General features: G+C 37.9%; 1 protein-coding gene across 4 annotated transcripts in view; it reads right to left on the bottom strand.

Annotated features, from left to right (window-relative positions):
• Positions 1–11,325, bottom strand: part of CD47 (CD47 molecule) — a 53,966-nt gene that overhangs the window by 36,434 nt on the left and 6,207 nt on the right. For all 4 annotated transcript variants that reach the window (XM_036849991.1, XM_036849987.1, XM_036849988.1 and 1 more), the window contains exon 2: positions 4,048–4,395. In XM_036849991.1, the coding sequence (XP_036705886.1) occupies positions 4,048–4,306 (259 nt within the window). In that variant the 5' untranslated portion in view covers positions 4,307–4,395. The remainder of the gene's footprint in view (positions 1–4,047; positions 4,396–11,325) is intronic.

The following is an 11,325-nucleotide window of genomic DNA, read 5'->3' as shown; positions in this document are numbered from 1 at the left end:
AGAGAAGCCCCCAACAGACATCCAGCAGAGAAACAGGGACCTCAGTCCTACAATCACAAGGAATTGAATTCTGCCAAAACCATGTGTGCTTGGAACAAGACCCTGAGCTCCTGATGAGAACACAGCCTGCTAACACCTTGATTTTAGCCTCGTAAGATTGGAGAACCCAGTCATACCATGACCAGAACTGTGATCTACAAAGTGGTGAGCTAATAAATGGGTGCTGTTTAAAGCTGCTACATTTGTGGCTGTTTGTACATGCACTTGAAAACTAACACGAGGATCTCAAAATGCCTTCATGTCAACATTATGAACATAACGTCTCATGATGATGATAATAGAAATGGCAACTTTGCTAAACTTGAACAGACCTTTTAAAACAAAACCCTAATAGCTTACTCAGAAAAAAGTAAAATTTTAAGCCTCCAAGTTTTTGTATCATTAATACTATAAATATAAATATTAATAACACATTTTATAACTATTATTATTTACATTTAGTAATCTGGTTGTTTACAAGGTGTTTCCACAGAAACTGTATACAGTGGTGGTAAACATACTGGTTTTAAAGACAGACAGATCTAGGTTAAAATCCTGGCTATGACTCTGGTCTTGAACAACTACCCTAAATCTCTCATGCTTCCTCATCTGTTAAATGGTAAGACCTTTACCTATCTCCTAGAGTTCTTGAGTTTAGGACACAATATACATAAACTATCTGGCACATATACATAAACTATCTGTGCCCTAATAAATGTAAGATTATTTTACTGTTCTTTTGTACTATCACTTCCTTGAAAGCAGGGATTATGTCTTCATCATCAATGAATCCATAGTGCCTAGCACAGTGCCTGACACATAGTAGGTGCTCAGTAAATCTCTGTTAAGTAAGATATTTTGAACAAGACTGTGATGGAAATGGTATTCCCATCTTACAGATAAAAAACAGAGGGCCAGACAGGTTGAGTTTTTTATCCAAATTTTCTTAAACTAGAAAATGGTAATGTATAGAAAAAGCTTTCTGAATTCAAGTCCTGTGCTCCATCCATGGTACTATACTATACGTAGGCACCAGAAGTATATAAAATCTCAGAGAGGTATACATATCTCATAGGTAGTATTTCTAAAATACTGTGCTCCAAAAAAAGGGCACAAAGAATGGCCACCCTTAATGCACATTCTACTAAGTGGAATTCTCTATTACGCAATTTCTATTCCTCACTTATGCCTATATTTGTGAAAAAGTACCACATTGTAAAAATGGTTTCTATTGCCTAAATCCCCAAAGTCCACATGATGGGTAAGTCTCATTATCACAATACATTTGTATTCCACTATAAGAGTCCTGCTCCAATTAACTTTTTGTGCAGAGAGAAGGTTTTTTGGGTTTTTTTTTTCCCAGTAAAAAATGGGTACAAAATAATGACATGACAACAGTAGATGCTGGCAAGGATGTGAAGAAACTAGATCACTCATATGTTGCTGATGGGAATGTAAAATGGTACAACCACTCTGGAAAACAGTTTGGCAGTTTCCTTCACTTTGTTATACAGCAGAAACTAACACACCATTGTAAAGCAATTATACTCCAATAAAGATGTTAAAACAAACAACTAAGCATACACTTGCATACAGCTGAGTAATCGTACTTCTGGGCATTTAATTAGAGGAATGAAGATTATGTGCACCTAAAAACCTCTATATGGTAGTTCACAGCAACTCCATTTGTAACAGCCAAAAACTGGAAACACCCAAAATGTCCTACAATAGGTGCACAGTTAAACAAGCTGCGATATACCCATACCATGGAATACTACTCAGCCAAAAAAGAGAGAGAAAGAGAACAAACTATTGATACAGGCAACAACTTGGACAGATCTCAAGGGTACTGTGCTGAGTGTAAAAAGCCAATCTCAAAAGATTACATACTATATGATTCCATTTACATTACACTGTTGAAATGACCAAAGTATAGACATGGAGAACAAATTAGTGCTTGGCAGGTTAGCATGAGGGACAGCTTTGTGCAAATGAAATAGTTTTATATGCTGATTGTTGTGGTAGTTACATAAATATACATATCATAAAATGACAAAGAATACACATACATTGTACCATTGTCAACTTCCAAGTTTTGATATTTTAGTATCGTTATATAAGAGGTAACCAACCACTGGGGTAACTGAGTGAAGAGTACCCAGCACCCCCAGCACCCCTCTGTTCTATCTTTGCAACTTCCTGTGAATCTATAAGTATTTCAACAAATAAAAATGAATGCAAAGCCAAATGTCTGAGACCTCTGGTAGAATTTTCTACATTCTCTACAGTGAAACAGTACCTCCTCATTTGAATGGTCCCAGAGTAAACACAGCCCATATTTTTATAGGGTACTCTGAAAACAAAGAAAGATGAAACAATCACACACAAAATTATAAACTTTCTCTTCATCTCAGATGTTGGTATTCCTTTCTCATCCATCTTCATTCCATCTTCTGGCCTTTCAAGTCTCATATCTTGAATTTACTGCCCAGTGACCTACACTACGCTCAAAAATTACTGGTCCCTATGCCTTGTTTCTTCATTCCAATGAAGCTGTACATTCCTTCAGAAATTTCAACTAGATATTAGGTTATCCAATTCCAGATTAGACCCCTGATGAAAGGTATACTTTAAAATAAAGAAAAAAAGCTCTTCAGCCCAAATTAATACCAAATTAATAAAAGTTACAGTGTAAGAGAGATTTCTGAGCAGAAAAGCCTTCCAGATTCTGCTAGCCTACTCTAAGCCATCTCCTGCCCTCCCTCTCACAACACCCCAGGCCAGCTTCAGCAACCTGATACCTTCCTTCATAAAACAAACACCCCAGGAACACAATTTACATCTGCAAAGCACTTTGGTTCACAAAGCACTTGTACACAACGGATCTCATTTGGTGCTCATTAGACTGTAGAATACATAAAAGCAAGTATCTATTTTCATCCCTATTTTAGAGATGAGGTAACTTGACTTGGCAAAGTAACTTCTCCATACCATAAAGGTGAACAGTTACGTTGCAGAATAGGGGATATAACTCAGATCTGTTGATTCCTAATCCTAAGCAATGTCAAAATATTCTATCAACCTAAGCACCCCATTCCCAATGTGGTAACAGACATTTAGTAACAGTAAATGCGAGAAGAACAGAGGCAAATAGCGGATCCAATTGAACTGATCTGATCCCACTGAAAGCAGAGGTTCTTAAAGTATGGTCTCATCCTGAGATCGGTAATATGTCTAGTGATTCTAAATAGAGCTTTCAAAATAGGAGGTTGAAATGTACTTCTATGTGGTTGAAGAACTCAGCTGGCACAGCAAAGAATAGAAAGAAAGGAGACTTTAAATTTACTTCAGGTAACTTTACTGCTTTATGCAACTCACCAACTCAAGATTGCGAAGAAAGGGCAGAATCATGGTGCTATAATTTAAATAATTATGAATAAATAAATTAAATTGGATCCCTAGCTCTCCCACATCTTGGCCAAGGGAAAAAATAACAAAGCAAGGCTAAGCACAGGAAACCTCAAGGAATCATCTATGATAATCTGATTTTAAATATTCTGATCCTCCTCCTAATCTGTTCTTTCCAGAGGAAGCATGGCTGGGACTTGTCAACCCTTGATCAAAGTGTAAGGTTAAAAAAAAGGCAAAATAATTGGAAAAAGCCTTGAAAATTAATCACATGAAAGAAAGTACTTTTGATGGCAGCAAACAGAAATGCAGAGTAGATGACCCCCGGACTGCTCACCGCAATATAACACTCCTCAGACAAAAAGTTTGAGAACCACACAATGTACAAATTAACAAACAACAAAGGAGATTTACTGTGAAAAGCAGAAGAGCATATAAGATAAAACTCATGATCTTAAAGCTGCTAAACATTCCATCAACATTTATTATTAATAGTCCGCTTTTTGATTCAAACGAGTCGGTGGCCCCATTTTACCCCCCTTTCTAACAGGATCATGTTGCTTCAGGAGAAATAAAAGGGAAACTTTATAGAAGTCTTACCAACACGATATTTTAGTTCTACGATGGTTTCGCCTTCTCTGCTTAATTCTGTTACTTCACAAGTGTAGTTTCCTAAGACGGCATCACGTTTATCCATCGTCAAAGAGGCAATGCCATTTAGTAATTCTGATGGTGAGATTTTTGCACTAGTAAAGTTATCGCTGGGCTTGGACTTTTGCTGACCTCCATCAAAGATGAAAATGTCTTTTCCTTTAAATTTCCACTTGACATACAATTCAGCAATGCTCTTCGCCTCCATGTTATTAACAAAACATGGGATGACAACAGTTTGATTGCAAACGGTGTATTCTACAGATTTGGTTGTATTAAATATTAGCTGAGCTGAACCTGGAAAAGAGAAATAAAATTGCTTCATTTCATTACAGAATTCTATACTATGAGATTTTACATATGTTACAAATCCTTAAGATAAAGAGAAATGCTTCTATTGTTCACTTAAGCAAGCAAGCAGCTATAGAGAAGATGGGCAAGGTTAAAAAAAGAAACAAATTATTTTAATATTAACATGCACAGCTGATAGACAACACTGTACACCTCTTCCTTATTCATTTCCAGTAAAACAAAATATACATTCTCACACATCTTGGGAATAAATTCAGCAACTGTGTTAGAACATGCAGGTGTAGTATCTGGCTTTGGAAGCTTTAACGTAATCATTACTGTCTTCTGATATATGTAGAAAAATACTATCCTTACTATGAGAACATTTTAAACAGAAAATAAAACCAAATATTATATTCAGTCTTAACTTCTATACACTCCTCCAGATAGAACTTGCTAAACTGATATGAAGTTTATCTCTATCCCTATGTTGCATTTCCGAAAAAGGTGTCAGGCTCTACTGTACTTAAATATAAAAAGTAAATCACATGAATCACATCACATCTTTCCACTAGGATGGAAAGTCTTAGAATGCTAAGGAGAAAAAAAATTCTCTATGGTTATTTTCCCATTGCAAAATACAGACAGCAACAGACATTTTGTATGCGAGTACTATAAAAGATTATACACAATTGAATGGTATTTTCCCACTCCCACATTTCATTGAAACTAAGGAACAACTTCCAAAGGTATATCACAGGTATCTCTTCCTTCTAGAAATCATAAACCACCCAAAATAAAGCTAAGACGCAAGTTGAAACCAAGAGCAGATACTGCTAATAAGTAGCATATATTCCATCAACTCTTTTCAACAGGATAAACTACTGGTTGTTGCCTTATAAAAGAGGGATTGAGAAATGCATCATCTTTCATCTAAAATGTGCAAAAATGTGGAGAAATTGTAGTTGTCTTCCATATTCTTCAGCCATTTATCAACTCTTTCATCTAAGTAGTTCCTTGGTGTTTCTCTCAAAAAAAGCACTAACAAATATAAATAAAACCTCAAGTTTAATCATTCATCTTTAAGATTTTTTTCCTTCATCGGGGCATAGGATGTTATTACTCTAGGAACATAATTACTCTTCAATAAATGCCCACTGAATTGAATGCTAGGATGCAGAGTGGAAATGAACTGAACAATGTTCAAGAAGCCTGAGAACAAATCCCATCTCTGTCATTTTTCAGTATGCGCCCTTAAGCAAGTCACTTAACTTCTCTATGCCTTGGTTTACTCTCTGTTAGTAAGAGGATCAAAAACGAACACCGGGCTGCTTCACAGAATTGTGGTCAGCATGACAGGAGAAAATATGTTGGCAAGTACTCTCTAAACAATACTGTGCTATAAATATGTAGGGTGATACTATAAAAACTAAGCACTATACAGCATTTTAATGTAATGCTCCAGACCTTCTCTGACTGGCAGGTCTAAATTGTTACATTGCTGGGAATCTGCAGTCTGAATCAATCCTGTGGGCATCCATAGCTCACCTCTCCCTAGTTCTTTATATTTCTAGCCACCCAAATATCAGGAAGCCCCAGGCAAAACCTGGACTTCCGACTGCATTCTTCAAAACCTTGGAGTTGTAAATTATTTCCCCTGAGAAATAAGCATTAGGGGGAGACTACAGTGTACAAGGAGAGAAGAAAGTGGCTATGATGTTGGAATTAGAAAGGAAGGAAAGTGTCAGAAAATATAGTCAACGATTTTGAAATGGACAAAAAGATTACTGGGAGTCCGTTCAATGGAGTGCTGGGCATTGTCTGACAGATCCTTTTCGAATATCTGATTCTATAGGGCCTGTGCCTTTTGCTAAAACTGGGCTGCTTTTACAATTTTGTAAGTTGTAGAAAACTGATGGTAATGCGAATGATTCATATCCATAGAGATACAAATAAGCTTTGTTCTGCCATTGATTTCCACCTGGTGGAAGAGAGGAATTTAAACAATTACATTTTAGGGACTTCCCTGGCGGTCCAGTGCTTAAGGCTCAGTGCTTCCACTGCAGGGGGCACGGGTTTGATCCCTGGTTGGGGAACTAAGATCCTGCATGCCTTGCAGCGTGGCCAAAAAAAAAAAAAAAAAATACATTTTATTGCGCTGAGGACACTGACCAATTTTGCATTTACTCACAAATTCATTTCACCATTCCTGATTTCCCATATGTACATGTGTCTATTCTTCCAATTCTCTTTTAAAACCAAGATGGTTGTACCATCTTGCTGGTTTGCTTATTAATGTGAAATAAAAACTCTGACACATGTTCATTTTATGTTTGTTTGAGTCAAGATTTTACCTTCTAAAAATTATCCTTTAATTAAAGAGATACAAGTGAAGAGCTAAGTTATCCCAGCGATCTTTTTTAGAAGTGGTAAGACCACTTCTAAGTAAGAAGCAGTCAGCAAGCACTCCACGATTTCATAACTTATGTTTAGAAAACGAATTTTCTAAAGAATACAGAAAGCACTGATTATACTGTGTTATTTGTTGTAATATTAATGCAAACATTTTTATAGCTGAAGCAATTTAAGTAGAATAAACGCTGTCAATAAACTTCAAAGTGAAATTGACCTGGATAAACTATAATTTGAATACTCCTTGCACTAATAATTAATAAATAAAGATAGTCCAAAAATGTTGCTCCATCAGCTGTTAACTACAACTTCATCCTCTATAAACATTTGTTAAAAAGCTAGTAAGTAGTAAAATTATCTGATTTTGGTTTTTCTCTATTTTGCCTACTGCCTTCTGATGAAACAGCAAAGTGAAGAAATGATCTAAAATATACAGAGCAAATAAAGGATCATATAGATAATTATCATGAATAAGTAAGTTCTGAATAATCAAGAAATGCCTACAGCAGTCTAAATCAGAGAGAAATTGATAAGTATAACCATCAGCCATGCCAGAGTTACAGATAAATTAACAAATGAAATGAGAAAACTAACTTATATCAAATGCCAAAAATATTGGACCTTACAACCTCTGTGACTACAGACCACCAACTCAAACCATCTCATACCACAGTCCTCAAAACAGCTGCTATACACTTGCAGAAAAGGCTTAATACATGATACTCACAGTACACAGGCCTAGGTCAGAAATGCTAACATGCAACAAATGTTTATTGAGAATTACCTGATCTGAAACACTGTGACAGGATGTGGGGATACAATAATGGAAAAAAATGTAGGAATTATCTTTAAGAAGCTTAGAATTCTCACTTGGGGGACTGATACATACTTTGTATAACCCAAGGTCATAAGGGCTGTCCTTCCTGTATGAAGTGCTATGGATGGGCAGGAAAGTAATCAGTCTTACGGATTTCAAAGAAAATGTTTGTTGGGTCTTCCCTGGTGGCACAGTGATTAACAATCTGCCTGCCAATGCAGGGGACACGGGTTCGAGCCCTGGTCGGGGAGGATCCCACATGCCACGGAGCAACTAAGCCCATGCGCCACAACTACTGAGCCTGAGCTCTAGGGCCCTTGAGCCACAACTACTGAGCCCGCGTGCCACAACTACTGAAGCCCACGTGCCTAGAACCCGTGCTCCGCAACAAGAGAAGCCACCACAATGAGAAGCCTGCGCACCGCAACAAAAAGTAGCCCCCGCTCACTGCAACTAGAGAAAGCCCACGCACAGCAGCGAAGACCCAACGCAGCCAAAAATAAAATAAAATAAATAAATTTATAAAAAAAAAAAAAAGAAAATGTTTGTTGCTACTAAGAGAACAACAGAAGATTGCCATGGACCCTGACCATTTAGGCCTTCAATCTTTTATCGTTTCACATGTTCCACATAAAAGTTCTCTCCTTTGTAACAACTCTGAAATCACTCTCCTTTTGCAAGAGCTTATCTTATACTCTCCGAAGGAGCCCTCTCTTCCTATTTCAAGTTGAGTCCTCCAGATAAGAAACCAGAAGCTTCCAATACTTCCACCTATAAATTTTCTTGCTACCCCAACTATCCACACCTCTCTTCCCCTCACTTCCTCCTCTTCAGAAATGAACCCTGTCACCTGAGAGCTAGTTTACATTTCTGCCCCACACTCATCAATCTCCTCGAGGACTTTCCCTCGTTGACTATCATCCTCCAACATCCCTCAAGTTCATTTACAATACGTTTAAAAAAACTTTTTTAAATGCTTGAATATTAGCCAACTGAAAAAAAGAATCCCTTGTACTTGTCTCTGTTTCCTAGCATCCTAGAAAGATAATCTACATGCATTTCTTCACCTCTTACTCACTTTTTAAATCTCTGCCACCTGGCCTGCACCTTGCCTTTTTTCACTACAACAGCTCTTGCCAAAGTCACCAATCATCCCCTGTGAAAACGGAATGCACATGGTTCACTCTTTATCTTGACTTCTCTACAGTTCTTGAGCCAGTGGGCAGCTAGCTCCTTTCTTGCTCTTGTCTCTTGGCTTCTATGTCTCTGGATTTCCTCCTAGAGCCTTCTCCATCTCGTTGCAGCATTTTTTCTTTATTGAAATCTATTCCTTGACTCACAATAAATATTAGGTTCCTAAGGACTTCGTATCCAACACTGCCTCCCCACCCCTCCCCGTCCCAGTATTCTCCCTTACTCCAGGTTTTAACTACCCACACATTTTATTTAACTAGGCCTCACCTTTCTCCTTAACTGCAGACCTTGGAAAGCCAACTGGCTGCTATGTGTTTCCACTTGGATGCACTACAGTTACTTCAGAGTCAACATGTCCAAAAATCTACTTACCCTCTGCCTACCTTCATTCCAAATCCTCACTTCCCTAAAGTATTTTGTATTATCTACCAGTCAACCAGACCTGGACCTACGAATCACGCTGGATTCTGCCCTCTCCTTAGCCATGGAGAGTTCTTGTTAGGCTCAGCCTATTTAACAGTTCCTAAATCCAATGTCTGTTGTATGAATTAATTAGACATTCATCATTTCTGCCTTGAACTATTGCCATACCCTCCTAACTAGCTCCCTGCCTTCAGCCTCAATGTTTCCCCATCCCAGCCATGTATTTTCCACAGTTCCCAAAATAACTGTTCCAAATGCAAATATACACTCTTTTGCCTAATATACTTTAACAGCACCCACCGCCCCCTGACTTTCAGGCTAAATTCTAAGGGTATTAGCATGGAATACAAACTAGGTCCTTCAAGATCCTGTCCAGCTACACTTCCTGTACTCCTTCATTTCCAAACTAAGCTCCAATCATAATGACCTTCTTGCAATTCCATGGATATGCAAATGAACTCTCTTCTCCATGCCTTTCCCCCCACACACAAGCTGTTCCCCAGCCTAAGGAGGCCTGTACCTTTCACTGGGTGTTCAGGTAAGAGCACAAACTTTGGAATCAGACCTTGGATGGAGATTTAGCACTTCCTAAGTGTATAACCTTAGGCAAGTTACTTAATTTCTGTATCTCAGTTTCCTCATCTATAAAATGTGCATGGTGATAGTGTACACCTCATAGAGATTTTGTTAAGATTTAATCAGATAAAGAACATGGAGTTCTTCTTTCAGTGCCTTTCACATACACAGCAAATGTTCAATAAATGGCAGCTACAGTTCACTAACTTTGGCTCTTCCTGAAAGCGTGGTTGAGACGTTCAATCCTGTCCCCTTCGTTGCTACTACTCAACTGTATTCATCCCTCCTTATTGCTCCCACTGCCCCCTCTTCAAGTGCTGTCACTGCATTTACTATCAAATCTTGTAACTACTGTTTTACTTTACTGATCTCTCCTTTAGGATCAAAACATAGTCATGCAAGGACAATGTCTTCATTTGGTATCCTATGGATGTAACCCAGGGTCCAGCAAGTAGGACTTAATACATTTCTTCTGAATGTAAAAATTTAAAGTATGAATCCCAAGAAAGGAAAATCTAAACATCGTATCAGGGAAGAGTCACTCTTCTTCCATATTTCAAAAGAATCCTCCACTGTTTCTTACTTCTATAGACCTGATTACAGTATCGTGAAGCTACATATTTTAATGAAAAATCTAAATCAAGTCAGTTGCAGATTGGATGGAACAGTTCCTTTAAAATTACTTGTCGTGTCTAAGAATGCTCTTCCTACCAGGTGGTGTTTAAACTGGGTCTGGAAGGATAAGTAGGAATGTCATAGAAAAGGAAGAGCTTTCTAGGCAGAGTACATAATGAGTACAGAGGAAAGAAGAAAGAGAATAAACGAAGGCTGATGATTATTCAGGTGAGCTCTAGGAAAGGGGGCTGGAAAAGATGGTTAAGAAGTACTGTAAAGGCTTCTTTGAATGTCATTCTGAGGAGTTTGGAGTTGAAAACATAAGCAGTAGCAAACCACTCAGACTTACTTACATTTAAAAAAATAATACAGCAGTAATGAAGGGTGAATTGCGGGCAGGAAAGGAGATGGGAAAGGAGATACATTAAGAGATCACTGCAGTAATCCAGGCAAATGACAACTGAAGAGAAGGCCAAAAATTACAGTAAAAAAACAAAAAAGTAAAATCGACGTAAGTCAGATGTGGGAGGTAAAGGAGAAGAAGAAAGAAGAACTGTAAAGTTGTTAACTAAAAAACAAACAACCCAATCCAAAAATGGGCGGAAGACCTAAATAGACATTTCTCCAAAGAAGATATACAGATTGCCAACAAACACATGAATAGCTGCTCAACATCACTAATCATTACAGAAATGCAAATCAAAACTACAATGAGGTATCACCTCACACCAGTCAGAATGGCCATCATCAAAAAATCTACAAACAATAAATGCTGGAGAGGGTGTGGAGAAAAGGGAACCCTCTTGCACTGTTGGTGGGAATGTAAATTGATACAGCCACTATGGAGAACAGTGTGGAGGTTCCTTAAAAAACTAAAAAAACTACCATACAACCCAGCA

This window comes from Balaenoptera musculus, chromosome 4, assembly GCF_009873245.2.
Source record: "Balaenoptera musculus isolate JJ_BM4_2016_0621 chromosome 4, mBalMus1.pri.v3, whole genome shotgun sequence".
Classification (NCBI taxonomy): Eukaryota; Metazoa; Chordata; class Mammalia; order Artiodactyla; family Balaenopteridae; genus Balaenoptera; species Balaenoptera musculus.
The sequence above is the reverse complement of the archived record's forward strand: the minus strand, read 5'-3'. Positions and strand labels throughout refer to the sequence as shown.